Raw genomic sequence first — 23334 nt, 5'->3', positions numbered from 1 at the left:
GAGTAGGAGGACACTGTGCTCACAGTGACAGGGAGATGAAGATCGGCTTGTGAGTGGTGTGTGGAGTGTGAGACAAGGCTCGCTTCCACTAATGCATCACCACCTAAACTTCAAAGAGATTCACATTGCTATTGGCCATCCTTTCTTGTACGGTTTGATCTGTCAGTGAGGCTACATTACTGCAATTTAACATGACGGGTACATGGATAACAAATGCTTAGCGAGATATGGGCCAAACGCAAGAAGGCAGGACTACTGTAGATGAGGCATCTTGGTGGGAATGGACAAGTTCAGTCAAAGGGCCTGTTTCCGTGTTGCACGACACGATGACTCCATAATATATAAAGATGGAACTTATTATTTGATGGGTCTAACACAAATTAGTTTCTCCATTGTTGCTATGATGAACCATTTATATTTCATTGTTGCTTGGCCAGTTGCTTGATGTTGTGACAGGATCATTTCAAGACATCTGTGCTGAAGGAGGGCCAATTTGGCCCATTGTGTCTTATTATCTGAAAGAATGCTCACAGGCTCAATCCATCCCCTTCCCCCACTGACAGCCTCCACCCTCCCAGAAATCGAATGTTTCCGGGAAAGCTACTGCCTCTACTACCCTATCCAATAGTCCAATAATGCCCTTATCACGCTTAACGCAAAGAACAACTTCCTGGCTTCAGCAGAAAACCTGGCCTCTCTCCACTTTGACCGTACGCTTCCTGCAGTCCCAATGCACACACACAATTAGGAGTCTGCTCGTTTCCTCCCACGCCTCACAAATATGTTGGTGAATTAACTGACTGCAGTCAATTGCTGCAGAGTCAGTGGGTGGCAGGACAGTCACAGCGGAGAGCATGGGCGTGTGGGGGAGAATGCATTTCTGGGAATAAGTGGCGGCAATGGGATATGGCGATCAGTTAACTTATTGGAATGTCTTTGGGATGTGGGAGGGAACAGAGCACCTGGGAGGCAGCGTTTGGTGCAAACTCCCAGTTGCCTCGGGCATCAAGAATTAACTACAGAGCGACACTTGGACCTGACTAGAGTCAGGCGACATGTTCTTTCACAGAATAATATTAGTCAGGCAGGATGAATTGGTTAATTTACGTGATTATCTTCTGGTATCTGAAAGGTATAGAGAGAGTGGATGTGTAAAGAAGGAACTGCAGATGCTGGTTTAAACCGAAGATAGACACAAAAAGCTGGAGTAACTCAGCAGAACAGGCAGCATCTCTGGAGAGAAGGAATGGGTGACGTTTCGGGTCGAGACCCTTCTTCAGAGTGGATGTGGAAAGGATGTTTCCACTGGTGGGAGAGTCTAGGACCAGAAGTCACAGCCTCATAATTAAAGGGCATTCTTTTATAAAGGAGTTGAGGAGGAACTTCTTTAGTCAGAGGGTAGTTAATCTGTGTACTCATTCTTTTTAAGGCAGAGACAGACAAATTCTTGATTAGAACGGGTGTCAAGGGTTATGGGGAGAAGGCAGGAAAATGGGATTAGGAGGCAGAGATCAGTCATGTTTGAATGGCAGAGTGGACTCGATGGTCCAAATGGCCTAATTCTACTCCTAAATCTTGTGAGTTTGTTGGGCCAGATGTTAACAGATATAGATTTAAATTCAATACTTGGGACTCTTTATATCTGCTGTTGATCCAGTCCCAAACCACCAGCTGTCAACGTTGACTCTATGACAAGGGGCATATTTCAACACAAATTAGGAGGCTATTTAAGCCATGACAAACACACCGACTCTCAGATGATCCCCATCCCCCCATGAATTTCCCAGTAATCCACATCCATTCTCTCTCTCAAATCCACCAACTTCTCCCTGCTCAAATCAAAGTGCTGGAGGGACTCAGCGGGCCAGGCAGCTTCTGCAGAGGGAATGGCACTGCAAGGTTTTGGGTCAGACCCCTCCATGTCTACTCCTGCCACTAGGGTTGCCAACTTCCTCACTCCCAAATAAGGGACAAAGGATGATGCCACCGCGTTACCTCACCCAGCCAGTGGCCACGTGCTCCCGCTCCACCAATGGCGGCCACCCAAGCAGAGAGGCACGTTGCTATGCAACCTCCGTTAGGTGGCACCCGAGCCTACACTGTCCGGGACTACAGAGGCCCATGGGCTACAGTGTCTGGGCCTACAGTATCCGGGCCTACCAGCCGTCCGGGCCTAATATGGGACAAGGGTGGTCCCATATGGGATAAACCACTTTAGCCCAAAATACGGGATGTCCCGGCTAATACGGGACCGTTGGCAACCCTAGCTGCCACCCACCTGCACTGGTTTGTCTACCAGGGGGGAGCAGCCCATGCAGTAACAGGGAGACACTGCAAACTCCACACAGACAGTATCCAAGGTCAGGATTGAACCTGGGTTACTGAGGCTGTGCAGGACGAGAGAGCAGGGACAGGCTGTTTAGTTCTTACATCTGGTCCATCATTCAACGTGGTCTTGGCAACCCCCCAGCTCCATGCAATTGCCTTTTTGCCATGGCCCCCCCCCCCCCACTGGTCATCCATCTGGTGAACTTTCCCTGCATTATTTCCATCAAAAGCATGTCCTTTCATTAATTTGGGAGGCATGTGCTCAGTGTTCGTACTACCATCTCATCTGGGCAAAGAGAGTGGGTTAAGGGGCAGCACGGAGTTTTGGGGCCTGGTGTGTCCCAGGGTAGGGAGGGCCCCAGGGCCCGATGAGCATCGGAGCCAGCAAGGGACTAGTTTGATTTAGTTTATAGAAACAGCAGGGAAACAGGTCTTTCGGCCCACCGTGACCGCGCCAACACGCAAGGGACAATTTACATTAATACCAAGCCAATTAACCTACAAACGTGTACGTCCTGGGAGTGTGGGAGGAAACCGAAGATTTAGATTTAGATTTAGATTTTTTTTAGATTTAGATCTCGGAGAAAACCCATTCGGTCACGGGGAGAACGTACAAACTCCATACAGACAGTACCCGTAGTTGGGATCGAACCCAGTTCTCTGGCGCTGTATGCGCTGTAAGGCAGCAACTCTACCGCTGTGCCACCGTGAAGCCCAAATTAATAGGAACCTGAAAGGCAACGTTTTTACATAAGGTCATAAGGAATAGTAGAATTAGGCCCATCAAGGCTTCCTCGCCATTCAATCATGGTTGATCTATCTCTCCCTCCTAACCCCATTCAGTCGGGGCACACAAGGAACCAGAGGTCGAATCATTGGGATTTCCGAATGGCGGGAGAGGGAATTATCTGAGTTTCACTGCTGTGCTTCCCAAGTCAGGCCACCCACCTCCCAGCCAATCGCGCATGGTGGTGCAGCTTACCCGTCGAACTACTCCTCGCGCTGGACTCATGGCGCCTGGAGCAAATGTTCTGAGAGGCGGTCTCCGGCTGGGCAAGGGGGCGGAGCGGCGTTGGAGCAGCGCACGGTTCCCTGCCCTGCCCTGCCGTGTCCTGGGGCGGGCACAGCCGCGAGGCCTCAGGGGGCTCAGCCGCTGCCAGCAGGTCAGTCTGCGTGTCGTCAGCGATGATGGCGATGCGCTGTGCCTGCTCACAGCCGCCGGACGAGGAGGCAGGGTGGGGGCTGCATGGCGGGGTCTCCACAGCCTGGGCGTACTGCACCGTGACAGCGCAGTCCGCCAGGCTGCGTGCTTGTCTGTCCAGGTAGCGGCAGCAGGCTGGGCCCCGGCCCTGGACCCGTCCCCGGCCCCGGCCCAGCTCGGCCCAGCACGGCCTGCTGCCGCCAACACTGTACGGAGCCTGCGAGGCAGTCCTGGGCTCGGCCCTCCTGCGGCAGGCCACACCGAACAGCGGGAACCGCCGCCCCTCCTGCCCCCTCTCCGCCACCTTGCAGTCCAGGGCGTGGATCTCCAGGCAGCGGGCACAGGCCTGCTCAGAGGGCCCGCTCCAGTCCTCAGCCAGCCGGCCGCCAGAGCCTGGCCTGCCCTCGGAGGCAGCGCTGGCTTCCCGGTACTCCAGCGAGGAGCTGCTGCTGTAGTTCATGTCCATGCTGCAGTTGGAGAGCTGGTCAGCAGGCGATGCCTGTGGCCCCGCCTCACCCTCGGCACAGGGGCCGCTGTGCTTGGTCGGGTCCTCCTTCTTCTCCTCCTCCTCCTCCTCCTCCTCTGGCGGCCCCTCCACCAGCAGGGCGCCCGTCCGGCACGGGCTGCGGCTGCGGTACACGTATGGGTCGTAGTCACTGCTCAGCGAGCTGCGGAAGGTGGAGCAGCTGCCGTACACGCCCTGGTTGCTGAGCTCGGTGCAGTCCAGCATGGAGTCGCTGGAGGAGCAGTGACACTGGGCCGAGCTGGAGCTGCTGCTGCTGCTGTCACTGCCGGGGCAGTCCGCCAGGTAGCCGCTGTACGCTGAGCGCTGGCCGTGGTAGCAGCTGAAGCTGGAGCTGCTGCCCCCGTCCAGGTGCAGCACAGTGGGGTACAACATGCTGCCCCCCGCCTGATAGGCCTGTGACGGCCCCTTGTGGCCCAGCAGCCCCGCCTGGGCCTCTGCCTGTGGGTAGCTCAGTCCTTGGATGAAGTAGTGTTGGTACATGGTCTCATACTGGGAGAAGCAAGGTGCACGGGTGTAGTTGCGCCCGTTGAATTTGGGCCTGCGGAAGGCGTGAGACTGAGGAAAGGCGCGGTGCTCCAGACTGCAGTGGTGGTCCATGTGGACGGGGGGGAAGCCTTGGACGTAGGCCCCTGCCTGGGCCGGGAAGAGTCCCTGCTCGCCACGCTGCTCCACCGTCAGTACGGTGACAGCGTTCCCGTGCGGGTCCATGCTGGTCCTGGTGGGGTAGGTGGTCAACTGGCTGGCACGGTGGACACGGCCTGGGTAGTGGACAGGCAGCACCACACGCTGTCGCCCTCGTCCCTGACCCTCTGCCTCCATGCACACCGGCCCACCACTCTCCTTCCTCCGCTCTGTGAAGAGAAACAGCCGTTAAGCAGGGTTTTACACAGACAGCACGACTCCACTTTAATGATGGATCCTGTGCTAACTGCACTCATGGTAATTCAGCAAATCAGCACCTTTCATTCACGAGTTGCACCTGCCATTTGTCCAGGCCTTGGGTTCCATGGGCCTGCACCACGCAGGGACTTATTTGGGATCAGAGTTGCAGGCAAGGCCTGAATCTATTACCCATCCCCAATGGGTGAGAGGTCAGTGAGGTGCTGTGGTCCTTCTGGTGAAGAAGGTGCTGTGGGCAAGGGAGTTCAAGATATAGATCCAGCTCTGATAAAGGGACACCCACGTACTTCCAAATTAGGCTGGTGGCCATCTTCAAAAGGAACATGAAGGATTCTGCTTATGTTTAAAGATTGATTAAACATTATAGATTAAATGGGAACTGCCTCATTGAGATTCATAACTATAAGAATATCTTCACAGTGATGCTGTTATATAGCGGTTTCACAGTGATGCTGTTATATAGCGGTTTCACAGTGATGCTGTTATATAGCGGCTTCACAGTGATGCTGTTATATAGCGGTTTCACAGTGATGCTGTTATATAGCGGTTTCACAGTGATGCTGTTATATAGCGGTTTCACAGTGATGCTGTTATATAGCGGCTTCACAGTGATGCTGTTATATAGCGGTTTCACAGTGATGCTGTTATATAGCGGCTTCACAGTGATGCTGTTATATAGCGGTTTCACAGTGATTGATATGAGTCTGAAGAAAGAGTTCGACCTGAAACGTCACCCATTTATTATCTCCAGAGATGCTGCCTGTCCCACTGAGCTACTCCAGAATTGTGTGTCTGTCTTCGATGCTGTTAAGCTGATGTGCACAAATATCACACCTCTGCTCCTTCCTGCTATTGTTTCTTGGATCACACCCCAAGTCATATTTGCAGTGTTTTGTAAAAGATCCCATGGTGTTATTCAAAGAGGATTCCCTGGTGCCACTGCCAAGATCACCAAAACAAATTATTCTCCCCACTTTGTCCCGTTGTTTGGCGGGAGCCTGTGGTGAGATGATTAACTTCCCCATTCCATGTGGAAAAGAACACTGAACAAGATGTACAATGTGCTGACAGCTTGCTATTAATGTGCAACACCAAGTGTTGGAAAGAAAACTACAGATGCTGGTTTCAATCGAAGATAGACACAAAATGCTGGAGAAACTCAGCGGGTCAGGCAGCATCTCTGGAGAGAAGGAATGGGCGACGTTTCGGGTCGAGACCCTTAATGTCATCCATTCCTTCTCTCCAGAGATGCTGTCTGACCCGCTGCGTTACTCCAGCATTTTGTGTCTAGCTAAGGCAGATGTGTTTCTGGGTTGCCGTGAATTTGATTTATAAAGCAGAGTCCTGAAACCCAGGGATAACCAACAGCAGTCTTTGCACTCCGCATATGATATTTTGTAATATTCTCTGAAGTGGGTGGTCAAGAGAGCTTAGAAAGCTCTGGGGTAAGAAACACCACAGTTTTAATCTGCTTTGTGTCACAGGGTGAGAATGCACTGGCAACTGTCACGACAAGAGAGAGTTCACTTACACAGCAGCTTGTTGCAATAATAATGAATCATGTGTAGTTGGATAGGGCACTGGTGAGGCCACATTTAGAATACTGCGTTCAGTTTTGGGCACCATGTTATAGGAACGATGTTGTCAAGCTGGAAAACCAGAGAAGGTTTATGAGGATGTTGCCAGGACTCAAGGGCCTGAGCTACAGGGAGAGGTTGAGTACCATAGATCGAGAACCATAGGTTTAAGGTGAGGGGGGGAAAGATTTTTTACACAAAAGAGAAGGTAGTTGAGGCAGGTACTATTATAATGTTTAAGAAACATTTAGACAGGTACATGGATAAAATAGGTTTAGAGGGATATTGGCCAAACGCGGGCAGGTGGGACTAGTGTAGATGGGACATGTTGGCCGGTGTGGACAAGGTGGGCTAATACTGTGACTCTACGACCCTCCCCACATTGGACCACTCGCCTACACATTGGGAGGAGTTTTCAAGGGCAAATACCTACCCAAATGTCTTTTGGATGTGGGAGAGGGAAGCAAAACACCCGGAAGTAACGCACACATTAACAGGGAGAGCATAGAAGCTCCACACAGACAGCACACAGACAGTTGTCAGCATGGGGCCCAGGTGACTAAAGCTGTGAGGAAGCTGGTCCACCGGCTGAGTCACTGTGATTCCAGCACCTGCTGGAGTGAGTGCAAGATGATCCTTGGAGACATGTCTTGGCACCGATGCCAGTGAGTTGATTTTGCCCCATCCGACGTCTTCATTGTTTCACCATTAGAGATTCAGCGAGTAATATTGGGAGACCTTAAACTCGCCCGTGAGCTGAGGAAACTGGATCAGTTAAAGGTGCAATGAGGATGAACTTACCGATAATATTGTGTCTGCAGTGTGGGCAAGTGTGATGCTGCAGGAGCCAGGGGTCCACACACCTCTTGTGGAATCGGTGGGTGCAGGGGATAACACGCAGCTCCTGACAACAACAGAGGCCGGATGTGTTCAAATGTACACACAGCAAAGAAAGACATTGAACAAACTTGTAGCCTCACCCCCAGTCCCGTCCCAACCACGTAATGAGAGAAGCCGGAGGTGTTCAAATGTACACTTACACGCGCTGAAAACTACCAGCAATGAAAGACATTGAACTAACTCGTAGCCTCATCCTCAGTCCCATCCCAACCACATCAATGAAATCTTAAAAAATTAAATATAAATAAATACAATGGAGCTTTGATCCCACTTTCTAATCATGTTTAGCATTAATTGGGTTTTTTTGTACCTTCTTTTTTCCTTTTACCTGCGTTGCACATGTAATTTATGTTTTAATGTACTGTCTATCTACAGTATATGTTCGTGATGCTGCTTCAAGCAAGATTTCCATTGACCTTGTCCTTCACTGTAATGGTGCATATGACAATAAACTCAACTTGCCTTGACTAAAGAGGTTAGATCAGTCTGCCAAGGCCTACTGGATCTCCCAGTTGCTATCCCCTTCCCATTCCCACACTGACCTTTCTGTCCTGGGCCTCCTCCATTGCCGGTGTGAGGCCCAGCACAAATTGCAGGAACAGCACCTCATATTCTATTTTTGTAGCTTATTATGAACATTGAATTGTCCAATTTTAAGGATCCTCTCACTAACCACAACCCCTCTTCCCACACAAACCCCCTCCTCTCTTTGCTTGTTCTGCCCGTGACCTTGTGGGTTTCCCACAGGTGCTCTGGTTTCAGGACACTTCCCATAAATGTGTCAGTTGGGAGGTTAATTGGTTATGTAAATGATCCTAAGTGGGTGGTGGGAACATTCTGGGGGAACTTGTTGGTGTATATGACAGAGAATAGCCAGAGAACCATATGTAGGGAAAGGGATTGATGAGATGGCACTGGGAGGCAACACAGAGTTAATGGACCGAATGGCCCTCTCTGAGCATATGGAAAATTAGCAACAAAAGGCCATGTGAATGCTTTCTTTATAAAGACCAGGATCCTTTCTGTATTCCGTCATTTCCAATCAACTTAACAGAAATTAAAGAACATGTATTTCCGTTTAGTTTAGTTTAAAGATACAACACAGAAACAGGCTCTTTGGCCCACCGAGTCAGCGTGGCCAACAATCCCCGTACACTAGCACTATTCTACACAACTAGGACAATTTACAATTTTACAGAATCCAATTAAACTACGAACCTCTTTGGAGTGTGGGAGAAAACGTCTTTGGAGTGTGGGAGTAAACCAGAGCACCTGGAGAAAGCCCACGCAGTCACGGGGACAACATACAAACGCTGAACAGATAGCACCCGTAGTCAGGATCCAACCCGGGTCTCTGGTGCTACAAGGCAGTAACTCTACCGCTGCGCCACTGCGCCACCCCAATTTGCTTTTCAATTGAAAAGGAATATGATGCCAATCAAACTGACTATTCCATGGCATACAGCTCGCTAACTGTGTGAATGAAGCAGGGGCCAGGCCAGGTAGATGTTATAGATGCTGTACTCACCTCTCCATCTACATACTTTTCCAAGCAGATGGCACAATCTGAGGTGGAGCTGCTACTGAGTGTATCTGATGCTCCACAGTTGTTGCCTTCTCGAGAAACCTTGCTCTTTGATTTGAATTTCCTGGTCTCCATCTTCTCGAGTGCTTGGAGAGCCATCCTATTCATGGAACTCTGAGGGAGGAGAGAAAGTGGCAGGTAACTGTAGTGGCACAGGAGCAGATTTAGCGAGGCTTAATCACTAATGGATTATGTTTAATAGTAACATTTGAAAAGCTACTGTTAAATTATCTAATTTCTAGCTTCTCCTTTATGAACATTGACCTTAAGAGACCTGGGTGTCCTTGTACACCAGTCACTGAAGGTAAGCGTGCAGGTACAGCAGGCAGTGAAGAAAGCTAATGGCATGTTGGCCCTCATAACGAGAAGAGCTGAGTATAGGAGCAAAGAGGTCCTTCTGCAGTTGTGCAGGGCCCTGGTTAGACCTGATGAGTTTCTATGTTTCTAACACGGTATTGGATCTTCCATGTCAAAAGTGTAATGGCTGTTAGTTGTGCTTCAATGCCTTGCCTGAGGAGTCAATATTAATACGCAAGTAAACATAGAAACATAGAAAATAGGTGCAGGAGGAGGCCATTTGGCCCTTCGAGCCAGCACCGCCATTCATTGTGATCATGGCTGATCATCCACAATCAGCAGAAAAATTCCACTGTACTCAAGGACTAAAGCTCCATAAATAGAAATAAGGGAGGGAATGGAGCATAACTGTATGGTAAATGTATAGAGGCAAGCATGATGGCCTGGAGTTGAATGATGGGCCTCTGTGACTGGAAAAAAAGGCTAGTGTTTGGTGTTTGTTGCAAGGGACCAAGTCTTCCTGATACACTGCTGAGTGTCCAGAGTGTCCATTGCGTTGCACTATATCCTCAGTTAAATATTAGGTGAGATAGAGTAGGTGAGATAGAGTAGTGCATGCACACACACGCACACACACACACGCACGCACACACACACACACACACAACCAGGATCAAGCATTTGAAAGTGCAGTAGATGTTCACAAGGCCCCATCAGGTTTCAAAATTGGGCTTTGGATACAATTCAATTACATTGTGAATAAACATACCGTGTGAACAAATCTTTAGTCTATAAAATTCTTTGCCAGTGCATTCCGAGTTTTTAAGTAAGAACATTCTCAACAAGCTTCATATAAATGTTTGTAATCCAATTCATGTGAAATGAATGGGTATGGCCTCTATTGTAAACTGGACAACAGACCTGCTACTTGTGTAGATGTACATTGGGTCTATTATTATTATATTAGATTATTCAAAACTTTATCAACGTCAGATATCACGTCAATTCATGTCCTGTGTGGTTATTTTAGCTTAACCTTGACAAATAATGACTGGTGAATGGTAATGGTAGCAATGTTGCAATTTTAGAGATGTAAGCGGCCATATTGGAGGTGCTGACAGTTGCCGATAAAAAATAACAAAGAAACCTCCAATGTAACAGTCAATGTGGTTATCTGCGTGCATTTATCACTGCACTGCCATCTCTGTGGGCCCAGTCCATTATTCTCATTGAAACTAGAGCGCTGGTATACCAACTACTTCACCAATATGTCATAAAGTTAAATCTCAGTCATTTTAAGCACTTCTGAAGATGTGAGGGGGAGGATTTTATCTAAGGCTATAATCACCAAAGTGAAGCATGCGTTTCCATTTGAATGATCTTAGCTTATGTTTCTGAAACCAGAACACAATTACATTAATAGGCAGGAAGGAACTGCAGATGCTGGTTTACACTGAAGACAGACACAAAATGCTGGAGTAACTCAAGTTGGTCAGGCAGCTTCTCTGGAGAGATGTCTGAGATGTCTCAGTCTTAGGAAGGGTCTCAACCCGAAACATCACCCATTCCTTCTCTCTAGAGATGCTGCCTGTCCCACTGAGTTACTCTGGCATGTTGTGTCTGTCTATGTTGATTAGGAATCTCTGTAACTACAACACATTGGTGACAGTCTTGATAAAGCACCATGTAGCTGATTTTGATTGGTGTGGATGGGGCAAAGCAGGGGAGACTGGATCAGGTGCATGGAAATCTACGCTTCTGTTGTGCATTTCCCATTTTCTTCAAGTTTAACTGCGGAAGCACACTTGCTGGACTCGTGGGTTTCATTCACTTCACTATCAACATCCCCCCTGCCCTCAAGTTCACCTGGACCCCTCTAACACCTATCTCCCCTTTCATGATCTCGCTGCCTCCACCATTGGGCACAGACGTCTACAATAAACCTACCGCACCCACAGTTATCTGGCCTACACCTCCTCCCACCCTGGCTCTTGTAACGATGCTATTCCTTACTCTTAATTCCTCTGTCTCCTCTGCATCTGCTCCCAAGATGAGACTTTCCGTTCTAGGACATCAGTGATGTGATGTGTACGGTCATGTACTTTGGTAGAAGGAAAAATGGCATCAACTATTTTCTAAATGGGGAGAGGATTCAGAAATTGGAGAAGCAAAGGGACTTGGGAATGCTGGTGCAGGAATCCCAAAAGGTTCATTTGCAGTAGAGCAACTGTCTTAGAGTAGGAGGGCAGGAGAAATCGAAGAAGTTCTCCTCCTCTCTTCGACGAGAGTTTAGCAACATGCTCTCTTGCTGCTCCCCCTCTGTGATTTCTCCTGCCCTCCTGCTCTACGACAACGTCACCCATTCCTTCTCTCCCGAGATGCTGCCTGACCTGCTGAGTTACTCCAGCATTTTGTGAATAAAAAAGTTAATTTGCAGGTTGGATCAGTAGTAAGGAAGGTAGACACGAAATGCTGGAGTTACTCAGCGCGACAGGCAGCATCTCTCAAGAGAAGGAATGGGTGACGTTTCAGAATGTAAGCATTCATTTCAAGAGGACTAGAATAGAAAGGCAAGCATGTAGTGCTGAGGCGTTATACGGCGCTGGTCAGACCACAGTCGGAGTATTGTGAGCTGTTTCTGGCCCCATATCTGAGGAGGGATGTGCTGGCGTTGGAGAGGGTCCAGAGGATGTTTATGAGAATGAGACCTGTGTATCTGTACTCGTTAAAGTTTAGAAGAATAAGAGGGGATCTCATTGAAACCTACTGATTAATGAAAGACCTAGATAAAGTGGATGTGGTGAGGATGCTTCCAGTAGTGGGAGAGTCTAAGACTAGAGGGCACAGCTCAGGATAAAACATTTAGAATGGAGATGAGGGAAGAATTTCTTTAGTCAGAGGGTGGTGAATCTGTGAAATTCATTGCCGCTGATGATGTGGAGGCCAAGTCAGTGGACATTTATAAAGCTGAGGTTGATAGGTTCGTGATTAGTTAGGGAATGCTGTTGAGAGGGAAAAATAGATCAGCCATGATTGAATGGCGGAACAGAATCAATGGGCCAGATAACCTAATTCCCTTGATCCTTTATACTCCCTTACAGTCACAGTCATACTGTATCGAAACAGGCCCATCAGCCCAACTTGCCACGATGACCAAAATGCACCACCCACACTAGTCCCACTTGCTGAACTTTTGACCCATATTCCTCTAAACTTTTTCTATCCATGTACCTGTTCAAATGTCTTTTAAATGTTATATTGTCTCAATTACCTCCTCTGGCAGCTCATCCCACATACCCACCACCTTCTATGTGAAAAACGTGCCCCTCAGGTTCCTATGAAACTTTTCCCATCTCACCTTAAACCTGTCCTCTGGTTCTCTACTCCCTGCTCTGAGTGAAAGACTCTGTGCATTCACTCTACCCATTCTCCTCATGATCTTAATAGTCCTCCATAGACCTCGACAAGAGTCTCTAAGAGTCTGAAGAAGGGTCTCAAACCGAAATGTCACCCATTCCTTCTATCCAGAGATGCCGCCTGTCCCGCTGAGTTACTCCAGCATTTTGTGTCTATCTTCTGTTTAAACCAGCATCTGCAGTTCCTTCCTACAGATCACCCTCTCTTCCTCTTGTACTCCAAGTAACATAGTCCGAGCCTGAACATCACACGATCACTGGAAAATGTATCAGAATGTTCTGTAACATCTAAACATTTGTGACTTTGAAGTATATGGGGATATTAATGGTCTGGGAAATCTGCCAGTCTGCCACCACAAATGTCCCATCCCTGCTGGAATATTGGAGTTTTACTGTATCCAATGTTTGGGATTTTCCAAAACCTCTGTCATCGGTGCTAATCTTGTCAGTTCACTTCTTAGACTTCTGTTCGAAGATAGACACAAAAAGCTGGAGTAACTCAGTGGGGCAGGGAGAAGGAATGGGTCAAAGGGCCGAATGGCCTACCCCTGCACCTATTGTCTATGTATCTGTGTGACGTTTCGGGTCGAGACAAAGAAGGGTCTCACCCATTTCTTCTCTTCAGAGATGCTGCCTTCCTGCTGAGTTACTCCAGCTTTGTGTGTCTGTCTTCGGATTGAAACAGCATCTGCAGTTCCTTTCTACACACCAGACTTTTGTTCAGTCTCTTACCTGACTCCTGCGTTGTTTGAGCTTGATTTTAATGAGGAGAACTAGACAGACAAGGGAGACCACCACAAAAAAAGCCAGGAAGACTCCCATATCAAAGTATTCCGTGGGCTGCTGGTGAGACAGAAGGGAGGAAATATGTTAAGAGACACCGTTAATTAAATGAATTGTTGACAGAGCTATAATATTGTTCAAATAAGCAGTCCAGCTACAAACAATGTTATAATTAGTGGCAAGAAACTATATTAAGAGTTGTTCGCTTAATTTATTCAGTCCTGTCATCACATAAATGTTTAGCACTGTGTTAATCTAGTCTGGCTATGATCTTCTTAATTGTCTCTAGCAGAACAGTGACAGACCAGAAGCCATTAGCATTACAGATGGAGGACTCCCTGTTGTTACACTTTATTAAATTCTCAGTCACATCAATAGTTCAGAAAAATTACTTTGCTTGTTAACTGCATAAAGGGAATTGAGACACAAGAGCAGCTGAACTCTCGAGCAAAATGCTGGAGCGACTCAGCAGGTCACACGGCATCTGTAGTGGAAAAGGACAAAAGACATTTCAGTCGGACTCTCCTTCAAGTCTTGAAATAGGCTCTCCACCTGAAAAGCCATTTGTCCATTTCCCTCCACATAGGGAATTGAGACTTCAAGGTTTCAAGGACAGTTTATTGTCACTTGTACCAATTAAGGTACAGTGAAATTTGAATACAAATATAGCACTCTGATTAAAATATGTATTAGCAGCCAATATTTAACTGGAGGAGACATTTCCAAAATAATAATGACTATTGGTCATCATTCGAGTTTTTTTAAATAGATACTTCTCGTCTGACAATTACCTGCAGGCGAGTCAGGTTCCTTACGTGTTTATATATGATTTTTGATAATGATTTTGTAAAGGTTCACCAAATCCATAGCATGTATATTGACTTTATTCAGGGGGGAGGAGGGGTCGGAAATTAGCCACACTCAACTACATTTTCAATGCTAATACACCAGACTTACCTTTTATTTTTAAATGGTACATCATTCATAGAACAGAAGAGTACAGCGCAAGAAAAGGCTGTTTGGCCCACAATTTATGTACCAAACATGATGCCAAGACATCACTTATTAAACCTGTATTTCACCCACATTCCTCCATTCTCTGCATATCCATATGCTTATCCAAAAGTCTTCTAAATGCCATTAACATTTCTGCTTCAGCCATTACTAGGGTTGCCAACTATCTCACTTCCAAATACGGGACAAGGTGAGGTCACCACCCTGCGCCCCACGTGACCTCATCCAGCCAGCAGCCAAGTGCTCCCGCTCCACCAATGGCAGATGCCCGGGCTGGTAGGCGGGTTGCTACGCAACCTCCGTTAGGCGAACACACTCAGCCCCAATCCCTGAACACAATCTGTTAGCCTACATTGTCCCGGCCGACAGCGGCCCGCGGGCCGAATACGGGACAAGGGCGGTCCCGTACGGAACAAACCAATTTAGCCCAAAATACGGGATGTCCCAGCTAATACGAGACAGTTGGCGACCCTAGCCATTAGCCCATTCCAGGCACTCACTAATATTCTTCCTGCACATCTCCTTTAAACTTTGCCCTTCTCACCTACTCTATCTCTGTCTCTCATAATGTTATAGACTTCTATCAGGTCTCCCCGCAGTCTCTGGTGTTCCAGACATAACAATCCAAGTCTGTCCAACCTCTCCCTGTAGCTAATGCCCCCCCAATCCACACATCATTCTGGGAAACCTTTCCAGAGCCAAAAGGTACTCATTCCACAACCTGCTAAGCTGCAACTTGACTTCCTGATACTTGTATTCATTTTTCATTTTTGTATTCATTTTGTATTCATTTTTCTCCCTGCCCCTGTCACCTTCCACCCATGTTCCTCCCTCTGCTTTACATTTCACTCCTTTTCTCTCCTTATCTGACACTCATGTCATAGAAACATAGAAAATAGGTACAGGAGGAAGCCATTTGGCCTTTCGAGCCAGCACTACCATTCATTGTGATTAAGGGTGATCATCCACAATCAATAACCTGTGCGTGTCTTCTCCCCATATCCCTTGATTCCACTAGATGCTAGAGCTCTATCTAAATTCATCCAGTGAATTGGCCTCCACTGCCCTCTGTGGCAGAGAATTCCACAAACTCGTGGATGAAAAAGTTTCTTCTCACCTCAGTTTTAAATGGCCTCCCTTTATTCTTAGACTGTGGCCCCTGGTTCTGGACTTCCCCAACATTGGGAACATTTTTCCTGCATCTAGCTTGTCCAGTCCTTTTATAATTTTATACGTCTCTATAGGATCCCCTCTCATCCTACTAAACTCCAGTGAATACAAGCCCAAATGTCTTCAGTTCATCACTAGTCTTTTTCTACCGATCTGATCAAAACCCCTTTACATGTGTCCACTCATCACTTCAGAGATACGGAATGGAAACAGGCCCTTTGGCCCACCGAGCCACCACCAACAGCAATCACTCCGTACACTAGCACTCTCCTATACACAAGTTTACAGAAGCCAATTAACATATAAACCCGGGAGGAAACCGGAGCACCCGGAGAAAACCCACGTGGTCACAGGGAGAGCGTCCAAACTCCGGAGACAGCACCTGTAGTTTCTTGTCAGGCTTTGTTACACATGACCACTTTTCCAGCATTCTTCCGCCTACCACCATCGGTCTGAAGAAGGATCCCAATCATAAATGTGAGGGAAGGAACTGCAGATGTTGGTATAAACCGAAGATAGACACAAAAAGCTGGAGTAACTCAGCGGGACAGGCAGCATCTCTGAAAGAAGGGTCTCGACCCGAAACGTCACCTTTCCTCCTCTCCAGAGATGCTGCCTGTCCCGCTGAGTAACTCCAGCTTTTTGTGTTTATCTTCGGTCCCAACCATGCATATTGCCATCCATCCTGCCTGACCCCTTGAGTTACCCCAGCACTTCCTGATTTCCCCGAATGTCTTACTGACTGGAGAGCAAGGTCAACATGGCAAATGGCCCTGTCCCATACATTCACTTTTATTAGAAAAAACGAAAAACTCCACCATTGCATTATAAATATGCGTTAATAAAGTCACCTGAGTAGCAGTCAACAAGTATTAAATCAGACTACTCAAGTCCTTGGAAACACCACATTGTTTAGCATGGAGCAGAACACTATGGTGGCGCAGCGGTAGAGTTGCTGCCTAACAGCCCAGAGACCTGGGTGCGATCCTGACTACAGGTGATCTCCGGTTTCCTCCGACGCTCCAAAGATGTACAGGTTTGTAGACTAATTGGCTTGGTAAAAATAGTAAATTGTCTCTAGTGTGTGTAGGATAGTGTTAGTGTGCGGGGATCGCTGGTCAACACGGACTCGGTGGGCCAAAGAGCCTGTTTCTGCGATGTATCTCTAAACTAAACTAAACTAAACTATGCTGAGATTCAGAGTGGCCAGCAGGTGGGGACTTTACTGTACAGGACACATCTCAGCCTGAGTTATTCGTTATACTGCAAAGTACGTTTCAAAGGCATTCTCCTGCCGTGAACCCATCTTTCATGTCAGCCCGCATGAATTTTAATTTAGCAGAAAGGCTTGGCTGGGATAGTGTCAAATTAATTTTTCAGTAACACTTCTGTGTAGTTGTTTGCTGCATGACTGGAGGAGTCGTGGAGGGGATTCTCTTCTCATTGCTTTGTAGTAAAAGCAGCACAAATTTAGGTCAAAGGCAAAGGGATTGTCCAGCAAGAGCAGAAGAGCATTCATCTACTTCACCCTCCCTGGAGTTCCTTGCTGCAGCTGTGGGCGGCTGGTGTAGGTGACAGGGGGCGGCTGGTGTAGGTGACAGAGGGCGGCTGGTGTAGGTGACAGGGGGCGGCTGGTGTAGGTGACAGAGGGCGGCTGGTGTAGGTGACAGGGGGCGGCTGGTGTAGGTGACAGAGGGCGGCTGGTGTAGGTGACAGGGGGTGGCTGGTGTAGGGGACAGGGGGCGGCTGGTGTAGGTGACAGGGGGCGGCTGGTGTAGGCGACAGGTGGCGGCTGAGGTAGGTGACAGGGGGCGGCTGAGGTAGGTGACAGGGGGCGGCTGAGGTAGGTGACAGGGGGCGGCTGAGGTAGGTGACAGGGGGTGGCTGAGGTAGGTGACAGAGGGCAGCTGACGTGGGTGACAGAGGGCAGCTGGTGTAGGTGACAGAGGGCGGCTGGTGTAGGTGACAGATGCCGCTACATTTACGAGCAGTGTACATGCAACACATTTGGACTCATTAATCTTCCTGGCCGCATCCAATGAAAGGGCACTTCCTTTGAGAATAACAACTGTAATTGTCTTCATCTTTGACGAAAGGAAAAAAGAGATGGTGCTATGATTTGCTGGTCGGATGGACTAATTATACATGCCAATAGTTTACACTTTGGATTTTAAATGAATTGAAAGATCACTGCATGTCTTTAAATAGGTAACCTTACAATCGCCAAAGGAAGGTTGGTAAAGAGATGCAAATTTTCCCAGAGTCTCTATAGTAATCCCACTGAACGCCAGGATATCAATCTGACGCCACAATCTGTTTTATTCAACCCTATCAATTTGCATTCCACAAATGCCATTCCCATGGTGGCAACAGCATGGCCCCATCAATAGTCTATTTGATCATCTGTGGACTCACTCTTTTGAGCCACAGGGTCTTGTTAACTCGTCTCTGTATCCACCTCTGTATGCTGGGATTTAATCAACAAAACCTTGCTGGAATTCAGTGACAGACTCCTTCACCCCACGTGCGTGAAGGAGAGATATAGAAGGTCCTTGCTTCCCGCTGCTGTGAGACTGCACAACCAGCACTGCTCCCAGCAGACGAGTCAACAGTAACAGCTGAGAACACACAGAACACTGATGACAATAAATGTATCTTTTATTTATAATGAATGACCTCTTGCTATCCACTTTGCTGCTGTAACACTGTAAATTTCCCCGGTGTGGGACGAATAAAGGAATATATTATTAAAACAAAACTTGCTGGAATTCTGGACCAAGGCTGATGGAGAAACGGAATGAGTTTCATTGTGAGCTATTTAATGATGAAGATTACGGGGTAGATGGGTAACAGTGGCATGGCGGGCGAGAGTAGTCTGCCACACTTTTTGCACACATTATTTTTGAAGACTGGTGAAACAGAAAATGCCAACTTTGTGGATGAAACACAGCATAATAGGAAACCGCAGTGTACATGTGCATTGCCAACATCCGCACAAATGATTTTGTAATTCCATATTCTCACTCCTTTGGCCTTGTGCACCAATCTTGATTGTCTTCATGTGCAGGAAGCAGCTGCAGATGCCGGTTTAAACCAAAGATAGACACAAAAGCTGCAGTAACTCAGCGGGACAGGCAGCATCTCTGGAGAGCAGGAATGGGTGACGTTTTGTCTGAAGAAGGGTCTCGACCCGGAACTGCCTAAGTTACTCCAGCTTTTTGTGTCTATCTTTGATTGTCTTCATGATAGAAAATAGCAAGTTTGCTGCTTCAACAGAGAGAGACAAAGGGCTCATCAAAACTGAAAGTGGTGATAAGACCCACATTTACATCTGCAGGGATCAGCGAAGAGGAATGGACAAGAGGAGAACAGAGGATGCAGGTGGCAGGTGATGTCCACACATGAAATGGAGACTGGGTGAGTAATGCGGCATACACCCCTGGTCATCTGCAGGGGAAAACAGCTGTTTTGCTTCATTTAAGGTGTATCTCTCAATGCCCCGTGAAGAGGTCCTGCAGTTCTCGTGGTGATGGTGCTCCCATGATGATTATGGAGAGGTTCTAACGCAGGGACAATGAAGAAAGAGATCCGAGTCCAGAAGGCTCCAATGGTTACTAGTCCGTTGCTGGGCAGCATTTATCCTTCTGGCAGCAGACGTTTCATGATGTTAAGGCACAGATTGTTCCAACGCTAATGTGGATATTGAGCAGGTGAGGAGAAGTCACAAACAGAAAGCAACATTTCAATAACGGTGTTCAATTTCCTGAACATTTTCAATTACACCCATTGCAGAGAGCTTCTTTCATCACACAGCATCTTTCATCACACTTGAGCCTTGTAAACGTGATGGTGAATCTTTGTGCTTCTGTTGATGCCTGATATCCTTGTCAATGGCTAGTTTGGAGCTGCTTGGTCACTTCACTCTACCTAGTGGGGTGGCATGCCACATCATACAATGAAGGACATACCTACAGTGCGGAATATCATGGTTAGGTATGTCAAACTAAACAGACATAATCAAGCAGACATAACCAACCAGACATAACTTGCGCAGCGGTAGAGTTGCTGCCTTACAGTGAATGCAGCGCCAGAGACCCGGGTTCAATCCTGACTACGGGTGCTGTCTGTACAGAGTTTGTACGTTCTCTCCGTGACCTGCATGGGTTTCCTCCGAGATCTTTGGTTTCATCCCACACTCCAAAGACGCACAGGTCTGCAGATTAATTGGCTTGGTAAATGTTTTTTAAAATTGTCCCTCGTGGGGATAGTATTAATGTGCGGGGACCGCTGGTCGGTGTGGATCCAGTGGGCCGAAAGGGCCTGTTTCCGCCCTGTATCTCTAAACTAAATTAAACTGACAGCTGGCTCCATGAAGAATGCATTTTCTTTGTGGGTTTTCTTGCAGGTCTGCCAGACTGCCTTAGTTTATCCTGATGGATTGCCTGAGGTGCTACTTTTCTAACATTAGATTAAACCTCGATGATTCAACCAGACAGTGTGATACCAAAGTTTTATAAAATAACCTAAAGGAAGGGCACATGAAAAACTGCAGTGCTGGAATCTTGATCAAAACACAGTGTGCTGAAGCAACTTTATGTTTCAGGCAGGATCTGCAGAGGCAATGTTTCAGGTTGGGGCCCGTCTACAGACTGAAGTTTGAAGATGTAAAGAAGGCAGATGGTGCGCTTGTTTTCATAGGTTGGGCATTGAGTATAAGAGTCAGTATGTAATGAATGATGCAGCATTTTTTCAGGCTTTGGTTAGGCTGCATTTGGAGTATTGCATGCAGTTCTGGTCTCCCCATTTCAGCAACAATGTGAATGCTTTGGAAAGAGTGCAGAGGAGGTTTACCAGAACGATGACTAGGTTAGACAAATAAGAAAGGGATGATCACCTTGTTGGGGGTGTACTACAGACCTCCAAATAGTCAACGGGAATTAGAAGAGCAAATGGGCTAGGAGATTGCAGGCAGTTGCAGGACTAATAAGGTTGTCATAGTAAGGGATTTTAACTACCCCAATATTGACCGCGAATGTCTTAGTACAAGAGGTTTAGATGGGCAGAATTTGTCAGACGCGTTCGGGAAAGTTCAGGCAATATGTAGAGACTCACACGGGAGAGGGCAACGCTTAATCTAGTCTTGGGAAATTGGACAAGTGGACAAAGTGTTTGTGGATGAGCCCTTTGAGACCAGCGACCACTGTTCTATTTGGTTTAAGATAGTTATGGATAGAGACAGGGCGGGCCCCTGAGATAAAACCGTAGGGACAAGGGCAACTTTGAAGGTATTAGGCAGGAACTTGCTCAAGTTGAATGGAGCAGGTTGTTGGAAGGAAAAGGAATATCCAGAAAGTGGGATGTTTTTAAAAATGTGTCGACCTGCGTACAGCACAGAGCAAGGTGGGTGGGCTCCAGGAAGCTTGGATGACAAGAGAAATCAGGCTCAGGTCAAGAATAAGAAGGACGCATCAGGGAGGTATAAGCAGCTGGGGTCAAGTGTATTCCTAGTGGAGGTTCGAGAACTGAAGAGTAAGCTAAAAAAGGAAATCAGGAGGGCAATGGAGCAGGAGATAGCTCTGGCAGATAATACCGAGAGATTTTTTAGGTACATCAAGGGAACAAGGGTGACCAGAGTGAGAATGAGGCCCCTGAGGAATCAAAGGGGTCAACTCTGTGTGGAGCCACAGAAGATGGGCAAGTTCCTCAATGAATATTTCTCTATTTTTACTGTGGAGAAAGACATGAGGACCAAGGAACTTGGGGCGGTCAATGGAATTCAAGTGGTTGGAGGGCAGTCAGTATTACAGTTGAGATGGTGCTTAAGGTCCTAATATGCGTGTCAAGGTAGACAAACTTCCTGTAAGGAACTGTGGCCATCAATGTAACTGGAGACAGACACAAAGAGATGTAGTAACTCAGCAGGTCAGGCTGCATCTCTGGAGAAAAGTAATAGGTGACATTTCAGGTCGAGACCCTTCTTCATATTGAGAGCCAGGAGAAAGGGAAATAAGAGATATAGGACAAACGAATGGAAAATATGCAAAAAGTAACAATAATCAAGGGACGGTGGAGCCCACAATGGTGCATTGTTGCTGTGAAATGAGTTACACAAAAACTGAAACTGACCAGGAGAACAGTGAAACAAGTACGGCACTAAGGTGGGGGAGGATGGACAGAGAGGGGATGCAGGGGTTACTTGAAGTTAGAGAAATCAATATTCATATCGCTGGGTTGTAAGCTGCCCAAGCGAAAAATTAGGTGCTGTTCCTGCAATTTGTTTTTGGCCTCACTCGGACAGTGGAGGAGGCCTAAGACAGAAAGGTCAGTGTGGGAATGGGAGTTAAAGTGTTTAGCAACCGGGAGATCACGTAGGCCGAGGTGAAGGTGTTCAGCGTATCGCCCAGTCTACGATTGGTCTCGCTGATATATAGGAGTCCATACCTGAAACAGCAGATACAGTAGATGAGGTTGGAGGCGGTGCACGTGAACCCCTGCCTCACCTGAAAGGACTGTCCAGGTCCCTGGACAGAGTCGAGGGACAATAGACAATAGGTGCAGGAGGAGGCCATTCAGCCCTTCGAGCCAGCACCACCATTCAATGTGATCACGGCTGATCATTCTCAATCAGTACCCTGTTCCTGCCTTCTCCCCATACCCCTTGACTATCCTTAAATTTTTTAGATTTTTTAAATTTAGAGATACAGTGCGGAAACAGGCCCCTTTGGCCCACCAAGTCCGCACTGCCCAGCGATCCCCGCACATTAACACTATCCTACACACACTAGGGACAGTTTTTACATTTTACCCAGTCAATTAACCTACATACCTGTACATCTTTTGGAGTGTGGGAGGAAACGGAAGATCTCGGAGAAAACCCACGCAGGTCACGGGGAGAACGTACAAACTCCTTACAGTACAGCACCCGTAGTCAGGATCGAACTTGAGGCTCCGGCGCAGCATTCGCTGTAAGGCAGCAACTTTACCGCTGCGCCACCGTGCCGCTCTATCTAGCTCTCTCTTGAATGCATTCAGAGAATTGGCCTCCACTGCCTTCTGAGGCAGAGAATTCCACAGATTCACAACTCTCTGACTGAAAATGTTTTTCCTCACCTCAGTTCTAAATGGCCTACCCCTTATTCTTAAACTGTGGCCCCTTGTTCTGGACTCCCCCAACATTGGGAACATGTTTCCTGCCTCTAACGTGTCCAACCCCTTAATAATCTTATACGTTTCGATAAGATCTTCTCTCATCCTTCTAAATTCCAGTGTATACAAGCCTAGCCGCTCCAGTCTTTCAACATATGATAGTCCCGCCATTCCGGGAATTAACCTAGTAAACCTATGCTGCACGCCCTCAATAGCAAGAATATCCTTCCTCAAATTTGGAGACCAAAACTGCACACAGTACTCCAGGTGCGGTCTCACTAGGGCCCTGTACAACTGCAGAAGGACCTCTTTGCTCCTATACTCAACTCCTCTTGTTATGAAGGCCAACATTCCATTGGCTTTCTTCACTGCCTGCTGTACCTGCATGCTTCCTTTCAGTGACTGATGCACTAGGACACCCAGATCTCGTTGTACGTCCCCTGTTCCTAACTTGATACCATTCAGATAATACTCTGCCTTCCTATTCTTAC

At 47.5% G+C, this 23334-nt stretch overlaps 1 protein-coding gene across 4 annotated transcripts in view; it reads right to left on the bottom strand.

Annotated features, from left to right (window-relative positions):
- The window catches only part of znrf3 (zinc and ring finger 3), a 285032-nt gene that overhangs the window by 14438 nt on the left and 247260 nt on the right, over window positions 1-23334 (bottom strand). For all 4 annotated transcript variants that reach the window (XM_078421273.1, XM_078421274.1, XM_078421275.1 and 1 more), the window contains exons 5-8: window positions 13463-13573; window positions 8961-9131; window positions 7334-7436; window positions 3311-4906 (exon numbers count right to left, since the gene is read on the bottom strand). In XM_078421273.1, coding sequence (XP_078277399.1) covers window positions 3311-4906; window positions 7334-7436; window positions 8961-9131; window positions 13463-13573 — 1981 coding nt within the window. The remainder of the gene's footprint in view (window positions 1-3310; window positions 4907-7333; window positions 7437-8960; window positions 9132-13462; window positions 13574-23334) is intronic.

The sequence above is a fragment of the Rhinoraja longicauda genome, chromosome 25, assembly GCF_053455715.1.
Source record: "Rhinoraja longicauda isolate Sanriku21f chromosome 25, sRhiLon1.1, whole genome shotgun sequence".
Lineage (NCBI taxonomy): Eukaryota > Metazoa > Chordata > Chondrichthyes > Rajiformes > Arhynchobatidae > Rhinoraja > Rhinoraja longicauda.
Note: the sequence above shows the minus strand (reverse complement) of the source record. Positions and strands in the feature narration are given on the sequence as shown.